Raw genomic sequence first — 20,894 nt, 5'->3', positions numbered from 1 at the left:
CACCCGAAGCCTAATTAATGTTGCTTAACTTAGCCAGAAATATTACTCTGGTCACCATGGCAAGGATTATTACTTTGCTAAATAAATGCTACATAAAGTCTTCCTACCACTGTTCTCCACGTTGTGCTAAGTTTCACCAACCTAAAATACCAAGCAACAGTCAAGTCAGAAATGTGAAAAATATTGATTTTGAGGCTACATTTTTATGATCAAGACAAATTATAGAAACATACTTGAACCTGACAGTTTTTATAATCAGTAATGACTTTATCATGAACAGTCTGATAGACTGTGACAACCCCCGAGGATCACACAGCCTTAAATGTTTTTCTGACAATGGGTTAAACATTGATGAGCTGGACTAGGCCTCTGTGTTTTTGGGGCACAGAGCTATTTAACAGATTGCATGATGATGTTATCAGCCGGGCTGTTTTCACAATCATCTGGCATTTAAAAAAAAAAAGTGTGAATGGGTTAATGGGTCTGTTTTGATATGCTGTTGGTTGGATGTAACATTTATAGCTCACATGTTTCAGCAGCATAACAGCAGTTTCATAAAAACACACTGATACATGTTCTTGTGTTGACTTTTTAAACACATCGTTTGAATTTACATTACATTTAGATGTGAACAAAACCATTGACTTTTGATTAGATTAGTGCGTTTTTCCCCAATGGGGTAGAAAATGGGGTGGAAAGATAACTTTGTTTTGTGTTTGTTTTTCCGCCCACAACTTGGTGTGACTGTCATAACCTGTTCACCCTCTCACCTATTAGTTTTATTTCTTTGTCTTAAGAGGCCATTTGTCCATGTGGACAGGTGTCTACTGTGTATTTTGTCAATTTAATTTTGAGCAGACCAGAGTCAGAAGTTCAACTGTGAGCAATTACTTAGCAGCTTAAGGTTGCTGGAACCGTTCTGCGGCTTTGAAGGCAACGCGATGCCACAGGAGGAGCCTCACAGCTGACCAAGGGAGTATCTGGCTTCAGATGGTAATAATAGCAGCAGCTGCCATACTTTGGAAACAACAGAGGCTGTCTACTTCACATCCTCGAGTCAGTCTTCTCCTCAACACTTAGTGATTGTATTTGTGTGGCCAGGGAAATTAACTGATGCCCAAGTAAGTTTTATTTAAATTGAATTTAGGTGTTTTATTACACTGAGCTGATATTCAAATCTGGACATCTTGATTGCTCGGTTGTTAAGAGTGGTCCAAGTGCAGGCTCCCTATGTCTAGGGACCCTGGCACCAGACAGCACGCTCTCCATCTCCAGACCAGACAATTAACATTTCCATTCCCCAGGCACTGAGCTGAAACTCAGAATGAATTAGCATTTCATGTGCAAGTCATGGAAAATATGTGGAAGAACTGTAAGAAATACTTGGAACAAAAATCTGAAATTACTGTTTGGCCTAAATGTTTCAATGACAGTTACAATTTATTCTAAAGCCTCATGCCCACTGCACAAAAAACCCGCTAACGTCTGGGTTTTTAATGCAGTGGGAATGTGTACATCCGGGTCAATTGACTCTGTAATAGTCACATGTATTTATCGCCTCCGATAAACTGAACACCCAGGTGAACTCGCTAATTTCAGCTCCTTAACTGGCGAGATGCAGTGATGTGCCACAACTAATTACCGCCTGTCTCCACCCAAGCAGCGTTCAAACATCCATCCAAATCAGTCTGCACTGAGTTTGAAGGAGAGACTGAATAAATAACAGACACATAAAGCTAAGTAACCACTGTAAAGTTTTCACAGACCTCTGCCCATGCTGCCTTCTTCTGTTTAGCTGTTCTCCGGCCTGTCTGTGACGTTGAATGGACACACCAAAACAACCCCGCCACACACAGAAAGTCATGCTTGTCTGGTGCAGGGCTGTGTACACATACTGCTGTACTGGCAATGGGAAAGCAGTCTATAGCCTATTTTTAGCAGGTTTACCCATGTCTGAAAATCCTGCTTGCATGTGCTAATTTTGGTGGGCAAGGGGTTAAGGAGTGACTCAGAGAGCCCAACAGTCCTATTAAAACATTCATAGGAACTTCTCAGATCTCTCCTGCAGAACAATCAAGTTCTCTGCTGTTGCTTGATAGGTTCCAGACACTCATAGTTTCTTCACATCATATGCAAATGTCCCATGTGCTGCTGCCATGCTTTTACTTGCTCATTTTTGTGAAGCTTCGACTGATATTTAGCAATTTATTGGCAAAGTGAGAAGTTTGAAACTTGGATCTGTAAGCTACTTTAGGTGTATGTGTAAATACTGCAATACAGTGTGCAATGCTATTTGCCTCTGTGTCTTTAAAAGAAAATCCCATTCAGGAAATTGTACCTATAGTGCTTGTAATGAATAATAGAGCCCAGGGTAATTACAGCCAACACACCATAAACACTGGGACGGTAGCCATGGCCCCAACAACAATTAGGCAATTCTAGCACACACTGGGCAAGAGGTGGGGTACAGTCTGTTTCAGACTAACAAAGACAGGCAGGCTATTCTCTCACACACCTACTGGTAATTTAAAGTCTACGATTAATCCAACCTGCATGTGTTAGACTGTGTAAACCCACGCTGGCACATAGAGAACATGCAAACTCCACACAGAGAAGCCCTGGCCAGCTGCCATAACATGATGGTTACAAAGTGTTCAGTCTGGTGAACACCATTACAAATCCTTTTAGCTTTATGGGGTATAAAATGAAATTGTTTTGTCACTTTGGTTGGCTTCCAGACTGGACAGCCTGGACAATTATTTGTAGGAGTGGCCAAATTTAATTTCCCCATGGAGTGCGTCCAATTTAGTTTTCATTCACGACCAAAATGGTTGCCCTTTTGAGCCCTGCTTGGGATAATTTCAGACATTGTTTCAAAGGGAGAAGATGGTAAACAGTGTCGCCAAACAGTAACACTGGGTGTTGTTGTGCACAGAGCTGTCAAGGGAATAGGCTGACCTTATCTTGCTGCTCAGAATAGAGTCAAAGGGGTGGCTCACAGCACTGGTGTTATCACAACACAAGTGTGTTTTCCATCAGGGGTTTTTATTTTTAGGAGACTACAGGGGCACTAACAGCCCAAACCTGATTCTCTTGTGTTGTCTTTTTAGACCAATCTTTTTCAATAAGATGATGAAATAAGTCACTATAAAATCATGATGGTGCTAGTAAAGTAGCTTGTTTTTGTTGTTCTAGTTTTGTTCTGTTTTTTTTAATTTGTTTTTGTCTAATTTGATTTTTAGGTGGGTAAACATGCTTCAGCAAATGCACTGTTGATTAAAGTACAGAAACCCGTGGGGACAAGCTTCTTGTATCTCAATGAATTTGCCCCAAAATGAAAGTAGGTCAGTGGCTCCAGTATGGCGCACAGACAGTGCCTGATAAGGTCACTGTGCCAGTTTTTATTGTGGATTTTAAAAATCATCAGGATCATGAAACTAGTTATTTTTACTTCACTGCTCTTTCTCCACACATAAATGAGCTTTAGAATATTTCAGCATATTTTAGCAAGTTGTGATGGTCTCATGAGCAACACACGCACATGATGGGGGATGAGGGAAAAATAAACCGTGTCTTAGGTAATTGGACACGTGGGCCTGATGATGCTTTGTGACTTTATTTTTCTCTCTTTGTCTGTCTCCTCTCCTCTCTCCCTCTTTATTGGTTGCCTAGAGACCTGCAGTAGGATGCATGGAAATGGCAGGAAAAGGTCAGGCAAACCTTTGAGAAGTTAGTCATCCCCCGTGTGGAGGTGTTAGTGGGATTGCAGTGGATAGGGCGGAATAGTGAAGGTGTTCTCAAGCACTTCACTACATCACATTATCTTGTCCTAATCCGTTTGACACACACGGTTGGGGTGACAGATGTTAGTGGGGGCACTTCTAGCTGGGATGTCATCAGGTAGGAGTAATTACAACAGTATAATGGCACTGGGGCTGTCTGACAGTTGTTTTGGACTCATTATAACTTAAACTCTCCCTAGACGGTAAGCAAATAAAGGAAAACACTCTGGACTGTTCTTTGGTTTTTCAACTGATGATATAACAGGTAAATAGGTTTTTGTACTGTGCAAAGATTGTTCAACATTCAAGTTACGTATGAGTGTGCTACATAATGCTTCTTCAAATTCTACAGTGTGTTTTATTAAAAATGACACCATTTTATGTAACATGCTAAAATGGTTGTTTAGGATCCAAACCAGTGACCTGTTGCTTTATTCTCTTTCAGGTATGGCCTCACAAGTCTTGGTCTACCCACCACACATTTATCAAACCCAGACAAGTGCCTTTAGCAGTGTGAAGAAACTCAAAGTTGAGCCCAGCAGCTGTGTGTACCATGAGAGGGCACACCCGCGGACTTATCTGAACAGCAGAACCCTTGGCATTGTGCACCCAACAAAACAAGCCCACTCGTTTGTGAACCGAGACTTGGCAGTGGGCGTGAAAGTGCGTGGAGGACAAGAGTACCCGGTGCAGACAGTGGTGGTGCGTGGTGTACAGAGACAACAGCCCGGTAAAAGAGGAGGAGGAGGAGGAGGAGGACAGGGCCCAGCTGCGGCCCAGCAGCGTCAGGACGCAGGGGTTGTCCACTCGCAGGGCAAGGAGCAGCAGCAGACGGACACAGCAAGTGGGGGCAGCAGTGGAGCAACAGGGGCAGGAGGAGGGGGAAGGGGAGAGGGCTGCAGTGGAGGAGGTGAGGAGGGTGGAGAGGAGGAGGGTGACAGGGAAGAGAACTGTGGAGGTTTGAACTCAGCCGACAGCTCTCAGCGATGTGGGCTGAAACGTAAAAGTGAGGAGCTGGATAACCAAGGGAGCACCATGCAGATTGTGGAGGAACTGTCAATGTTGCCTGCCATGATGCAAACGACGAATGTGGGGAACGCAACCATGACTGCGCCTGCGGCCGTGGGGGCTGGAGGGGGCCCCTCCAAACAGGGTGTAGGTGCAGCGGGAGGGGCAGGAGGAGGGGATGGGGACTATCAGGTAGTACAGCATGAAGTCCTGTGTTCCATGAAGAATACTTATGAAGTGCTGGATTTCTTGGGACGTGGCACATTCGGCCAGGTTGTAAAGTGCTGGAAGAGGGGCACGGGTGAGGTAGTGGCGGTGAAGATCCTGAAGAACCACCCTTCATATGCACGGCAGGGTCAAATCGAAGTTGGCATCCTTGCTCGTCTGAGTGGGGAGAATGCAGATGAGCACAACCTGGTGCGAGCCTTTGAATGCTTCCAGCACCGCAGCCACACCTGCCTGGTGTTTGAGATGCTCGAGCAGAACCTGTACGATTTCCTGAAGCAGAATAAGTTCAGCCCGCTGCCCCTGAAAGTGATCAGACCTGTGCTACAGCAGGTAGCTACAGCTCTGAAAAAGCTGAAGAGCATGGGTCTGATTCATGCAGACCTCAAGCCAGAGAACATAATGCTGGTGGACCCAGTGAGGCAACCCTACAGGGTGAAGGTGATAGACTTTGGCTCAGCCAGTCATGTGTCCAAAGCAGTGTGCTCCACGTACCTCCAGTCTCGGTACTATAGGTGAGTACAAAAATGGTAGAACATTTTAAAATATTTTTGAAACAGCAATTTTGAGTTCAGTGCAGTTCAAACCAATTCCAGTCTCTGTTGGTTACCAGGCTGCTGTGGTCGGGTATAAAAATGTCCGTCCTGTAGCAAAACAAGGAAATGTCTCCCATACTGCACAACATCCTGCCTGTTTAGGAGCCACATACCACAGACTCTGAAAAAATGTGACCCTGCAGTGTTTACTAGCACACTATAGACACACTGTTTATGTCCCTACTGCCTGGAAAATAAAACTCTGCAAAACTTACAACTGTAAGAAGAAAAAAGAAGTAAGCTTAATTGACTTTGTGGACTTTTCTTGTATTATTTGCATTCAGGGCGAAGCTTCTTGGCCTTAGGAGTTGGAAAGAATTATAGAGATTATGTTACGATAGACAAAGAGCGGATAGGCAAATATTTAAGGGTGACATTATTACTTAGTGTGAACAGTTAGATTAAGTAAAGAAAGGTTGGGAGAGAAATTACTGAATGCCATTCCAAACATAAGTATGCTGTTACAGGCTCTAGGGTATGACATGGCAGTAGATACAGTAGTTAGTGTTTATTTTAAAAGGATGTCTGTTTCTGGTCTTGGATTTGCGCTTGGAAAACCTGCAGGACAAATTACCTTTGGCATTATGTTATGAGTGCTTTGGTTTGATTAGGAAAACAGGCCTAAAATGGTTTCAAATGTTGGGTAAGAGGCAGAGTGACCCAGTTCACTGTTTGGTTTGTACCTTTCCCTGCTTTGCATAGAGGCTCTGAAATGATAAGAAGGTATAAATAAACCATTTTGCACTGATAGTCCTTTCAGATGGTTACCAGTAATTCACATGAAGTTTTGTATAGAGTCTTGCACAGTTAATAGCAGCAGCTAGTATTTTGATCTCATCATGGTAATATATGCTTAATGCAGAGGGTACTTGACTAATGGATGCTGAATGATTTCACAGCTGGTTTATACTCTCTTCATCAACCAAGTCATACAATAACTGAGTCACAAGTTACAGCACCATTATACCTTCCCTGGACCTTTCCTGATGCACAACAAGGAATGAATTGTGACATTCAATATTTGCCTGGTGTCCATACAGGATGTGCTGTCTCTGTGCTAGTGACCCACTGCTGTGAGAACGCAGTGGAAATGCACAGTGTGTCGCAATTATCCCATGGAAAAGGGGACATATTTAACCTTGTGCAAGTTTATTTGTCTCTATTTACATACACAAATAGATCATTACGTAATAAGCTGTGATCTTGGTTTCTCTAGAATTAGAATTTAAGGATGCTGTATGAAATTATTTGCATTACTGTCGGGAGTATACTATATTATATACATTTATTTGATTGGAGCTGCTGCCACGTGTGTTGTGTAATGTCCCCCCCAGTAGGAGTGATCATACTTGATGAAAAAAGTGCAGTGTGATTTAATTAACAGTATAAATTGAAAACAAAATACCAGCAACACTTTGCAGAAAAAAATCCCTAGGCACATCCAAGTAAAACTTGGATTGCCTAAATAATATTTGAAATTTGGCCTAAACAAATACAATACTTAGTAATAAACAAATGGTGCAATTTAACATCTGTTACATGGTAAAGATTTCTGTCAAGAAAGACAAGTAGCTCCCAGCTACAATAAAACATGGTATGATTCACACTAGAGCTGTAGGATATAAAAAAAATATGCAGTCTTCAATAATGTTGAATATAGCAAGAACGATATTACTTGGCATAAACAGATATTAAAGTGTACTTAGTTCTTGACTCAGACTTGCAAAATGCCTGTGCTTATTTACTTTATGTGTTTCTTTAGGAGCAGCAGTGTTTATTCATTTTCAAACTGAAACCTACGCTGTACATTTACTACCACCAGAAAACTTTGCTGTTAATTTTGTCTCTGCTCTGATCGCCAACACCTGTCTGCTCAGAGCACGCCCACCATCTCTCTCTCTCGACCACACACTCGCTGTGTACTGAGCTATTCCCTGAAGGAGCTACGCTTCTCTTATAACATAAGTCATAATTTTCAACTCAGGTATATATTTTTCTCCAAGAGGCAATGGATGTGCTTTTACGTTTCAACTTGTATGTTGTTTTAGAATTGATTGCCTTTTCATGTATGAAGTAAACAAGTCTGACTGTGTCTGTTGCGGTACCTTCTACTCGCACAAAGACAGACATGAGCAGAGCAGAGCAAAGTCTCGGAGAGTAGAGCATACGTAGTAATGTCACTTACTCACTTTTTCAAGCACTGACCTGAGCGGGCAACTGACATATGCCGACATAACTTTTTCTGCCCTCAGGCCAGGACAATCCTTGTTTTTAGACCTTGCCTAACTTCAAGTGCTCTGTGTGACTGGCCAGAGAGTTAACAGCATGGCACATGTCAGACAAAACAGGGTCTAGGAAGAGAATGTAATTTAATACATTGTATCTATATTCAAAGTACAATACTGCAGTTATTTGCGATGGTTTGACATTGCGGTGAAAATGAGAAAACAATATGTTGTGCCCTTATTCACTCTGGTGGCATAGCTCCATACAAATAGACAATGCTTGCCACAAGATGAAATTCTGCCTTTGTTGTCTTTCTACCATGCCAGTAGGTCTTCCTCTGTGAAGACATCCTATAATAGCTAAGACTTTGATGCTGCATCAGCTTAATGCTGTGGAGTGATTGATGTAGCATGTGAATTAAGCCTGATCAATTTGCCCCTCCTCCAGACTCGCAAACTCTTTGTATCTTACTCTCACACATGGCAAGCGCCTCACCCTTGAGGCGTATCTGATTTCCATGAGTTGTGATGTGATCATGTTAATTAACAAGTCAAGAAAAAAGATCTACCTGTGTTACCTTTTCAGAAAGGAGAAAATGTCAGTTTAGATCAAGACTTGGATATTTTTTTAAATGTGAAATGAAGGATACATTGAGACATATTGTTTTGACAGAGCATGTCAACATCAGGCAGGTCGGACTACCAGAGGCACCTATATCTGATCAACTGATGGAAACAGTCAGGACATAGGGGATAGTTAGCTACAGTTTATGTTAACCATGAACCTTCAACATGTTCTGTTTTTACAGCATGGCACAGTATAGCAAGAATACCAATGCAAGCGGAGATCTGCTCGCATGGCGAGATTAAGTCTATTGATTTTGTGGTACAGATGGTTTGTGCTTTTTTTGTCTTAAACCTTGGTTTCTGAGGATGGGAAGAAGTGAGCAGGATTTATGAGCCACATTCAGGTCAGCGCTAGCTGTTTTACTGAAAGGCATTTACATGGCATTTGAATAATTCTCACTGCTTGCACAGTGAGCCAGTGGAGCAGTATGCTCCAGAGGGAATAAAAATACTGTCGATGAAAATAGATGCAAATAAATGATTTGATGTCTGTATCTATTTGCATTTAGCGTAGCTTTTCTCACTGACTTAAGTGTGAAGACAATACTGGCTTTGACCCATTCCTTGGCTTTATGGAAATGGTTAAAAAAATACTTGTCAATGACACCTTATTTAACATTCTCTCTTCCTCCCACACATTAATCATTCATCATATTTTTGAATGTTGTATTGTTGTAAAGGCACTTTGTTTCAAGAAGTTGCTCAAAATAGAAGTGTCGTGCTTTGCTGTGCTTTTGTCGGGGAGGAAGTGCAGCTGTTTCAACTGTTTGTCAGTTCTGTCAACCTCAAACTTTGGTGACCAGCAATTTCTCACAGGTGTTTTTATGATGTATTTATATACACTATGAAAGATGATTTGATAAATGAGTGTTTTATGTGGCAATATTTTTCACCCTAAAGTAAAAAACAAAAGACACTATATTATACCGAGTTTTCATGCTAGGTATATCAAACAATTGTACTTGTCGCAGCCATAAGCAGAGGGGCAGTTTCCTTGTTCATTAGGCACATCGGTACATCAGTAGAAGCTTTAGTATATAATGTTAGAACTGAATATGTTTTATTTATTTTTGATTTGATTCTCCTGTCAGGACAAAGTTTGTACCCCCTCACAGACAGTAGTATGCAAAGCATACTGTGAGGGAACAGCGTTGCTGAGGCTAAGAGTGAAGGGTTGCTTAAAATAGCTCCTGGGATGCTGGCCAGTGGGCTTTGACTTCTATAGATGGTGAAGCACATAGGCAGCTAGAATGAAATAAGGACAGCTTGAAATACTAGTGAGCTCTCACTTACTCACGCAAGGTCAACCAGCTCTAACGTCAGCTGTTTTGATTTTCATATGTCAATTTTTGTTTGTGTGTGTTTGGCTATTGTACACAGCATTAAGTATTCACTGGCCAGTTATCACAAGTAGCTGGTGGATACCTCAAATCTGTCAGCGACTCTAACTTAAAAAGGTGCCATCCTGATTTGCACAGTCAGCTGAGAGCTCTCAGAGCTCAGTTTTGTTGAATTGGCTTTTTTTTTAACCGAGTTTTAGATACATATTCAACAAAATAATTACAGGCAAATGATTTGGGTTGATTTAGATTAGATGGAAATGAGACGTGGTAGTAAATTATTTGGATTTGGATGTGCAAATGTGGTTTTACTTACTTCTTTTAAATTTACTACATATTAAAAATGTACTGCACGAGACATACGGCAGCATTATTATAGCTAGCTCAATTGGTTTGTATACCTGTGCAACATTTTAGCGTTGACATAATGGAAAGATCTGCTCTAGGTCGCTGAAGTTCATTCTCAACCACACAGGGAATAATTGGACTAAGACTAGTGGATTTACTTTTCCTGAAAAGTAGGTCTGGCATTTTTACAGAATGAGCAATTAATCCCCCAGACAGTCTTTGAAACATGTTTTGTGTGTGTGGGAACTTGTGGGCACACAAGCGTCTCCCTTTTTATAAACTGTGTACTTCTTTTCGTTAGTGGGTAATGAGTATTTCCAGGTATTTATACGGCCTAAGTAGCACGACAAAGAAGCTCGCAATCTCTAAATTAGCAAGAACCTAAATTATGCATCAAGGTCAGTTTCTCATGATGGTGTTTTTTACAACATCTCGTATTTGACAATGAAGTTATCATTTAGTTTTCAGTCCGCTTTGATGCTATGTCAAAACACTTAACACATTTTTTAACATTATGTTGGATCTGTAATGAAAGCAATTCCCCTAAGGTTTGCAGAAATATTTAATTAATTTAAAAAAATACATACATTTTAAAAAATTGTTGACAAAATCACTCAAACTGGTGCTCACATGCTAAAGACTCATTGCTGATATCTTCAATTCAACTTTCGTGCTGCTCACCAGCTTTCTGTCATACACCGCTTCATTTTCTAGCAACAAATTACTTTGCTGGTGTTGTGCCAACAGTCACACTGTTTTAATAAAATATGTTTTTACTGGTATAACAAGTGCTATTGCAGTTACCAGAGCAGCTAAGGCATCTTTTTATGAAAGAGCATTTTGGCTATCCTCCTGCAAAGCTGTGTGTTGTTACATTACATTCAATGTGTGCAAACTAAAGTGAGTGTGCACCTAATTGTAGGCTTTTGCGGGTGTGTTATTATGATACAAATATTGTTTGATTAATCCTGCAGAAAATAATGATAATACCACAGTGCGCAGACACAGTTCAGCATAATATGCTGTGATATTACTGCTTCACAATAAATGCTAGCCTTTCTGAAATGTCTGTTTGAGTTGGTAGTTAAACAAACTGCTCAAACATAATAAAAGTGGAAATGAAAACTGCAGAAAGTGCTTCAAACTCTAATCTATGCTTCGTATTTCAGAAAGCCTGAATTTCCTCGTTGGTGTTTTCTTAAATTAATGGCTTTGGGTTGAAGTGTCCATGGAGTACTTGTGAGATTTCGCTTGAAAATGGCATCCTATATGACTGAGACTATGCGGTAGTTGGCAACAGCAAGTAAAGAGACGGTGTTATAAATTGCTCATAGCTTGCTCTGTGCATTCTGGTACACGTAAATGTTGAAATTTTATTTGGTTAGAATGGATTTTCTGTCAGCTTTGTTTTATGTAATTCAAAGAATCTGTTTAATAAAATGATAAAATAATGAACATTAAATCAAAGTAATCTCCGTAAGCTGCATTGGTTACTTTAAAATCATTTATATAACATTTGTCAAGGACCTTTAATATATGTGTGCAAGAAAACAAATGTTTCAAAAAAAAATTGCCCTATATATTTTCAACTTTTCTTAAAAGTTGAAGGGTAAGGGTTATTTTTTTTATCTTGCCCAAAGCCACCTGAATTCACAATACTTTGCTTTAACAGCAAAACTGTAGAGAAGAAGCTCAGCCCACCAACTAGAAAAGTATCCTTCTTATGACTGGCTCCATGTCAGCTCATTGAATGGTTAACATCTGTAAAACGTGTCTAAAGCCTTGTATCCTTAATCTAAGGTCTGGGCAGATCAGAGTGCAAGTGCTACCTCTGACTTGACTGCACTGCCTCTGTGTTCCTCTGAATAATGCAGAGTGCCCTGAGAGTGTGTGGAATTACTGTTCCTGGAAGAGACGTGCGGTAAAGCTCCATTCTTCCATCATGGAGTCACCGTGTAGTCAGTTTGTCTTTGCAGCTGAGCCTCTGCCAACTGCAGCGTGGCCCAAATGAGTTTATTTATCAGAACAAGCTTACTGAAAGGCCTGCGTAAGCATGTTATGACACTGACCCCTTCCCTTTGTGTAGCCACCCTTATTTGCTGTTCTCTGTGTGAGCTGGTAGATGCCACTTTACACTTGGTTCCTCCATGTGAGGACAGAGCAGGGAGGATCAGAGAACTATTCTTGGAGTGTGAGATAATGGCCATGAATAAAAAATAGAGATGGAGATAATTTCTCTGCCTCTGCCATGCCCTTTCTTGCAAAGAATTAAGACTCGTGTCTGCACAGTTTTTTTTTCTTCCTTGAGGTGAGATAAAAATAAGATACAACTGAAGGAAAAAAACACTCACCAGACCTGCAGCATATCAAAGGAACACTGACATTTTGGGAATATGCTTGTTTACTATCTTACCTGCAGTGAGAGAAGAAGATTAATATCGATTTTGTATCTAGAGTACAGTGTGGAAGTATGTCTGGGGTATGTGTAGCCTAGCTTCAAAGAAATACTAAAATGAGCCAAAAATACACCTTTTTAACCACTCTAAACATGTTGCATTAAATGTAGTCCAGCGAGCCAGGCGCTGATACAGCCATCAGCCAAAAGTGTTTACAATTTGGACAATGTGTAAAGCTGGCATCCTTGCTGTGTGGAGAGGACCACTGACATACTTTTTAGCTTAGTTTTTTTTACTAATTTTATTCAGTTCTTTAGAAAGCTGACTTCTGTTGCTCCAAAGCATCTGGAGACACAAAAGAACTCAGTTAGCTGACTCTGTAGCAGAGGTGGGACCAAGTCATTGTTTTGCAAATCACAAGTCTCAAGTCACTCAAGTCACAGCACCCAAGACAGGCAAGTGCAGAGTCAAGTCCCAAGTTGAAACTGACAAGTTATAATCAAGTCTCAAGTCCTAACATGTGGATTTGATTCCTAAACTAACAGAATAAAATGTTAAATTTACAAAACCATCAATGCTTTTTAAGTTTGTATTCAATTTTATAGATTTTTCAAAATGTTATGTAGCTGTTAAGCTAATGCTAGCTGAACTTTAAATCACTAACTACATTAATATTAGCTTCATCTTACCGCTCTTTGAGCAACTTCAAAAGTTAAAATGGTTTAGTCTCCATCTCTGTTTTCAGCATGCATGGTTTTCATACTGCAGTGTTTTTTGTTGAATGCTGTGTAGTTTTTGTACACAAATGAAGTGATCTTTGGTGTATTTATTTTTCCAGCTGGCAGTCAGTAAAGTATTGTTCTCTCCTGTACCTTCATGTGATGCTGTTGGATTGGTTCAAATAGAAGTGGATCTGGGGAATAGTGTGTTGACTTGCTGTGACCTAATAGTGTCAACGTGAGCTGATACTTGAGATAAGGGGGGAAAGCATCAAGTATTTTCAAGACAAAACGCTCAAGTCCAAGTGAAGTCATGAATCATTGGCATTAAAGCCCAAGTTGAGTTTGAAGTCTTTTTTTGGTTTTGTGAGGTTGAGTTTGAAGTCATCAAATTTGTTTCACTCGAGTCCACACCTCTGCTTTCCAAATACCAGTAAAGACATAAAAATACAGCTTGTTTAAAGAAACATGTTTGAATGTTTATCCATGTCCTGATGTAGAATATCAAAATAGAAGACCCAGCTTATTTCCAGTGTTTGAGGAGTTGAAGCTTTGGGTCAACAATTTAGTGCACACGTACACAGTGTGTTTTGGAGTCATGCCATGCATCATGTTTGTGTTGCTCCTACTAACATAACACTGCCTTGTGGCTCAGCCTCTATGTGGATGAGAGACAGACAAACAAAGAGGGAGGAAAAGAAGAGATGCATGGAAGAAGGGAAGCAGCTGTTTGAGGTGAAGGAGCCAACAGTTGAACTTGTTGACCAGGGAAAGACGTGTTTTCATTGGTCAGATTCTTTCCACAAAGGAGCAGTGAAACACAGTGGAAGCTTCAGGCTGTGAGGAGAAAAAATGGCTACCAAACCTTACCATTGCTCCTGCCTGTTTGGGTTTTATTTTGTGATTGTTGCTGAATATCGTACCTGCAGTGTGGGCGGGTTATACTTGGCACAGTGGTGTGCCCGTGCTGGGCCTGCTGTTACTGCTGCGCTCAGCATTGTGCTTTAGGGTTTGTTAGTGATGGTTTCTATTAAAGACAAGCCAGCAGCCAATGCAGAGATTGTTATCCTATTGTTATCCAGGTCTTGCTCTGTAGTGACATCGCCAAAACCAAATGTCACATATTGCACCACGTCAGCCTAAATATATTAAATACCGTCAATAAAAGCTGATCATGTCACTATCTTTAACTTAATGAGCACATCCAACATGTTATGGTATGCAGTGGTTGAAAGGTTGAAACTCTGAAAGTGCGCTGTGAAATGGGGAATGTTTTGGAAAAGAGCGTCTGACAACGCTGCCAGCAGGCACAGAAAGCTCTTTGAAGATGTGTCTTTTTTCCCCTCTGCTGCCTCTGGATGTGTTTTTCACCGATAACACATGAGGCTCTATGGAAACCTTTGAACACAGTGATATTCTATACAACTCTTGTCTCACTCATAGTCGTTCGTTTCCAACCTTTGAACAGCTCAGTAGTATCAGTCAACAGACCTGATGTGCTCCCTTTTGTCTTGTGAGTAAGAGAAAACATGTTTAGCTTTCACACAAAGATACACTGCATTTTATGGATGGTAAAAGTACATCGATGTTGTGTTGATGCACCCTCAGTTGTTGCATAAAATGTTAAGAGAAGAGAGAAACATTTATCATGCTCTTAAATGAATCCATCTCATCCAAAATGCAACTTGTTTATTTATTTTTTAAATTTTAGATCCAGCAGTCATGTAGCGTAGGTACCACTTGCCTTTTTTTTTGCCGTTTAGCTATATATTGGGGTATTCTTTAGTCCCTTTTACACGGCCAGTTGAAGGTGGGAATATTGTGCTGTTATTTCACCTCATTGTTCTGCATAAAAAGCTACAATCACACAGAGTTGCACAGAGTTGTCACATGTTTTTTAGCATGGTTGTAAAAAAAAAATGTTGGCTTTAAATGAATATTTCCCGTCATTGGATATAATCATTGCAGTTTTGTCCCAGTTTTGTTAGACTTGATCGACATCATATCATTATTCAATATCTTCAAGTTTTTAAAAGGCGCTAATGATCACCTGTTTATATATTATTGTCTATACCTGCTTATTCCTGCACAGCAGGACACTAGTCCATCACCATGCTCACCTTTTTGTTGAACCTGTCCGTTTCTGCCGGAGGTCTTGCACGTGGCAGTAAACAGTCACAGTGCCTTCTGTAGTATTCATTCAGTGGCTCCCTCAGCCTGTTCTTCATATTCTCCAGATGGAAAATAGATTTGGTTTCACAGGGGGGCGGTGAGGCTTGAGTTGCACGTAGCACGTGCAACCATGGCAACAGCCCCCACCCGAAAACCCCCAAAACCAAAGTGAAGGAGACCTGCTGTTTGCTATTTGTCTCTCTTTATTTCACTCTGAGATTCTCCTGCTGCACTGCCATTGTGCATTCAACAGGGAAATGTAACTGAAAGAACCAAGCATATCAAAACAATAGCACAATGTTACTGTCCTCTGTGTATCCAGAGGCTTTTTGCGTAACCTTTGGTGGAGTCTGATGAAGAAATAAACAAACGAGGAAACCCTTAACATAAGCAGACTCCTGAATGATCTGTTGCTTCCTTTTCTGCGTCTATGTCTTGGTTATTCTCCTGGAAATAAAACTGGTTCGTGACCACTTTTGCGAAAAGCAAACGGCAATCCTAAAAATGTTTCTCACATGGATAAGAATTCTGTATCCCTTAGAAGGTCCTATACTGAAATGTCCGGTCATAGTAACTATTGTTTGTGTATATCCAATTATCAGGCTTTTTTTTACTTTAAGACTTTTGTAAGGATTGTTACCAGAAGAAGATTATTGAGGCCATGATAGAAGCTCTTTTCTGGCTCATCTTATATTGATTGAGCTAGTTGACAACTCAGAAGTTTAATAGGACCTGTTGATGGACTTAAACATGGACTGCAAGGGGCAAGACTGTCAGGTTTTGGTTACAGAGCAGTCTCTCACTACTAGAATGATGCCTTGTTGTGTTGCTCAAGTTGTACTGATCAGCCTTACTGTACGTACATCCCAATGCTAGCCTTGTGCCCTGATGAATGCAGTGCTGTGTTGATATGTAGCTTCTGTCTTCTTACTCCCCCAAGGAAAACCTGTTTCTTATAAATAGGACATGCCTGTGAGGCTGAAATCCTTGGCATAACTGCCGGTTGGTTTTCTGCTGCTATGTTGCCTACTGCACCAGCTGTTGCGTACATTTGTTTGGACCATGTGATAAATAAGTCCAAAACCTATTTTAGCAGGTCTTAAATTTGCTGTTGCCATCCATATGTCCCACCCCAATCATTCAGTCCCATATAGCTCCAAAGACGTCATCAAGTAGTTATGAAAGCTCAGGATTGCCTTAGTTGGTATATCCAGCTTCCTGAAATAGACCTCAGTCACTTGAGCTAATTGTCTTGAGACCACATCCTTGTCGATTATTTGAATCATCTGGTTTCTTAAATATATGTAAATAATTTGTAGAATTTGGTTTATATGCTGAATAGAAATGTAATGGTATCTGTAAGTTACTCAAGTTTCACTCTAATTATAGGGCTGAGTTAATCTAATGCTTTTAGCTATGTTTAGTTATTACTGGGATAATTATCATAGTGTGGTCTTAATATATTTGTACTGATAAAATTAGTAAGATAATAATAAAAAATGTTGGATTATCCCCTGGCCCTGTTGTTGAATTGACAGAGGGATGGGAGGAAAATTTTTACTACTTCCCAGCATACAACCCTCATCATTTTGAGCCCGGAGGCCACTCCTGCACAGAGAGACCTGTATCTGAGGGAAGAGCTCAGGCTACATCATGCTGTCAGTACACTGTCACAGTTTATAGGCTTTGTGGTGTATCCTAAACACAGTGCTCTTGACAGTTGTCAGCATGTTTTACCTGTATTGGTACTGACAGGCCTGCGTCACTGCTAGCCATCCCTGTGACATGGTATTACAGCACTAGTATGGAGTTACTTGAAGTAACTGAGCCAGCATGAAGGTGAAGAGGTAGTGGCTGTGTTTCTTATTTCCTATCAGCCTAGAGCATATACAACAGCCTGTCAAAGCTCTGATCCCAGCCTGGCTGACCTGCTAACCCACTGACTCAGCCTGCTGACGCTTGGCTAGGCGATTCTCACACACAACACTGACTTACAAGTCACTTGGCACCAGCATAATGTCCCACAAAGTTCCATCACACCGAAATATTATTATTAATGGAAATTTATTTGCTCAAGAGATAGCACCAGCCTACAAAGCCAAAAAGAAAAGCATGCATCTGTAATAAATTTGAGAATTAAGTGTTTTAAGGTGTTGTTAGTGCATAATGTGACACTATATAGCCTTTATGTAAACACTTAATGCATTACATGTGAAAATATGAAAAAAAAAAGCTATAAACATTGTGCTAAACAAGTTTTTATTGTTCTGTTTTTCAGAGAACATTTTTTTCTGACATTTTCAATGTTTTCCTGCTTAATGATTTTTTTGTGTTTGTTTCAGAGTAATTTTTGTTTTAATGGCACAAAAGCATTTGTATTTAAGCATTTTCAATTTTTTTTTAATTACAAATATGTATAATACTGGATATTTTCATATGAAATGTAATCTATATATAACTGTTGTTTGTTTTCTCTGCTCCGCAGGGCTCCAGAGATTATTTTAGGATTGCCGTTTTGTGAAGCCATAGACATGTGGTCCCTCGGCTGTGTGATAGCTGAACTTTTTTTGGGCTGGCCCCTTTACCCCGGGGCCCTGGAGTACGACCAGGTAAACAACCTTCCTTTGACTACGTGTGGGCCTCATACTCTCCGTTGTGTTCTATATACAACATATCCCAGCATCTCCTACTTTTTGTTCCAACTGCTATGACTCAGTCTCTCCTCTCTGTACCATCTCCACGTGAGAACTGTTTTTCTCTGGCACATCTATAGGTGTTATCCTTTCTACAGTCTTTTCTCCCACAGGTCAGCCCTGCCATCCCTACACTGCTCATGTGGCTGTCTGAGCAGCGTTACACCCTCTGTTTCCACCAAACCAGTTATTTTCCTGGTCTCTTCTCTGTCCTTCTTTTCTTCTTTCTTTTTCTTCTCTCTTTTCCATTATCCCCTACACTTTCTAATCAAGGCAACCCACAGAGGAGTGGGTTTCATTGTGTTTGTTTCTGAGTTTGCATTCAGTCCAGCTTTCTATTACAGGCTTGACTTCAGGTTACTGACTCACACGTGGCTCCCACTGTTGAACTTTGCGGGATATCCACTTCAGTCTAAATCTCCCAAAAGACGTGTTGAAAAAAGATTCATTTGGGATGAGAAGCTGACAAAGCCTTAAAAAGGCAGGCCGGGGTTGTCAGCAGTTGAGTTAAGGACAGATGGCTTGAAGCTAGAACCAGAATGTAACATTGTCACAGTGTGTACAAAAGGAAAAATCTGTTATTTTAATCTGTGCAAAATTTTGGCCCAATGCTGTTTCAGAGGTACTGAAGGGATTTTCTGTATGAGGATGACGTGGATGGGAGGGAGAGGAAACTTTTGAGTTTAAGGAAAAGAAAAACTTCTGCGCATAATTACACACAGAAATAAAGACGGTGACAGATTGTTTGAATGAACAAAGAGACTAAGGGCTCAAGTGACTTACAGTAACAAATTAGTGCCATATTTACTGCTTCCTTGATGACGTACGTACCCTGAGGATTGTATCAGCTGGCGTCCGTGACAGTGAGCAGAAAGGCATATTATTGTGATTGATGGTATGTCTATTAGGAGCTGTTGGATGTCTGCCCCTCCCAGTGGAGCCCTGACAGTGTCTTCCCAGGACTAGACTGATCTGGGCTTATGTTGAGCTGCTTTCCCCCTGCCACGGAGCCCTATCTACTCAAAGCCTGCCAACAGAGCCTCAGTCAGATACTGCCGTGTCCCATGCAGAACCCTGCATTACACCACTCAGCCCCACTGCACAGCGCACTCATACCAAAGTATTTTTATGGCCAGGCATCATTTTTCACTCTCCCCAGGACTGAGACAGGAGAGATAACTCAACACCTCCGAAAGAGATTTGACTTGAGCGCAGCACCACCGGTCTAAATATGATGAATCTGTTTTTGCAGGAGCCAGTCAGCATGTCACAAAGCTGCTTTAGAGATATCTGTGGGGGAGCATCCTCAGTTTAGTAAGGGACCACTTGGAGCTGATGGGGTTGACAAGGGGGGATGGGATTAAGTTGGCACAGATAGGGAAGAGTGTGAGAGACAATGAAATAAAAAGATAACAGGTGAGAAGGAGCCTGTGGAATGAAGCATGTATCAGATAGAGATCAGAACGTACTGTATGTGAATGGATGACTGGATCAGAATCCAAATACTGTGTGAACACCAGTGGTGGATTGTGATAGAGGGCGTGAATAATCTATAGAGAGAAAGCAAGAGTTTGTTGCTTTAGGTTTCAGCTTGTTGAATCTTGCACCTCTCATGTTACTGTCTATTGTTGTCCAGTGATTAAAATACCTGCAGCGAATGTTAAGCTCTGGATGTTCTCTAGGATGAACTTACCACCACGGCCTGTTTTAGCAGAATGGTTATGTAGTAGAGTCGGAAGCAAATCCTGTTTTGCCCCCCCGCCTCCAAGACATAGACTATTCTGTGACTGAACTGTGTTTTGACACCAACCCCACATTAGAAACACTACCTAGTCTTTGCCTCGCGGCCCTCTGGCATGTAGGGTTCAGTTTGGTCATAGATCTTTCCAATGAATGGGAAAAGCAGCCTGTGCACGAGCATAGAGACAGAGCACTTTTAAGATCTGCCCCCACCACATTTATGTCTGTTAGCAATCAACACAAAAATACCTCAAAGCTGTTTTGTGGTGGGGGGGGAAATGCTAACATGATAAAGAATCCATAACTAAAATTTAACAAGTTGCCAAGTTGCAAAACTGATCTTTAAAGCAGTAAGATGTAGGACATCAACAGGAAGATATGGGAAAACTGTGAGGTCCTGACACTCGGTATGCTGACATGCAGCAAGCATTTTTCTAATTTGGCCTTTACACTGTAGAGGTTGAAGCTAACTAAGCTATGTAATGCCTGGTTTTGATCTTTGTCAGTTTTAAATGATAACCAGATGATTTAATAAAAAGTGGTAAATATCCAAGTATATCTCTACTGGCCATTCAGTGGGATCATTTCTCTTAAGATTAGCAAGGTAATGAGAGGGGCACTGAGATAGACTGACAATTTTAAATTTGCCAAGTTAAGTTTTCCTCTCTGGTAGCTACAGGCATTTTGTTCACGTTTCACCCATGAGCTGCATACTGTGCCGATGAACCCCCTCCCCCCCATGATGGGCGTGGTATTCAGGGTATGACGTGCTGTGCTCTGTCTCTATGAGATGAATGCAAAAAAATCTGAGTTTTATTTTTGGTTTCTGGGGTTTTCTGGAGGCTATAATCTCATAATGAAACAAAAAGCTATGCACACATCACTAATTCAAGTTCTTTCAAATGAATCATTATCAGTTCTCTTATGGCTTTGAAAGCATTTTTAAAAAAAATTTAATAGCATCAAGAACAAATCTTGTCCTTCCATCCTCTTTTATTTTTACAGTCTCCCACACAGCCCTAT

The 20,894-nt window shown here is 40.8% G+C and overlaps 1 protein-coding gene across 1 annotated transcript in view; it reads left to right on the top strand.

The window, feature by feature from the left end:
• hipk3b (homeodomain interacting protein kinase 3b) overlaps positions 1–20,894 on the top strand; it is a 45,139-nt gene that overhangs the window by 4,963 nt on the left and 19,282 nt on the right. Inside the window, exons 2-3 of the mRNA XM_042503451.1 lie at positions 4,228–5,530; positions 17,924–18,047. Of these exons, the coding sequence (XP_042359385.1) occupies positions 4,228–5,530; positions 17,924–18,047 (1,427 nt within the window). The remainder of the gene's footprint in view (positions 1–4,227; positions 5,531–17,923; positions 18,048–20,894) is intronic.

This window comes from Plectropomus leopardus, chromosome 1, assembly GCF_008729295.1.
Source record: "Plectropomus leopardus isolate mb chromosome 1, YSFRI_Pleo_2.0, whole genome shotgun sequence".
NCBI lineage: Eukaryota > Metazoa > Chordata > Actinopteri > Perciformes > Serranidae > Plectropomus > Plectropomus leopardus.
Note: the sequence above shows the minus strand (reverse complement) of the source record. Positions and strands in the feature narration are given on the sequence as shown.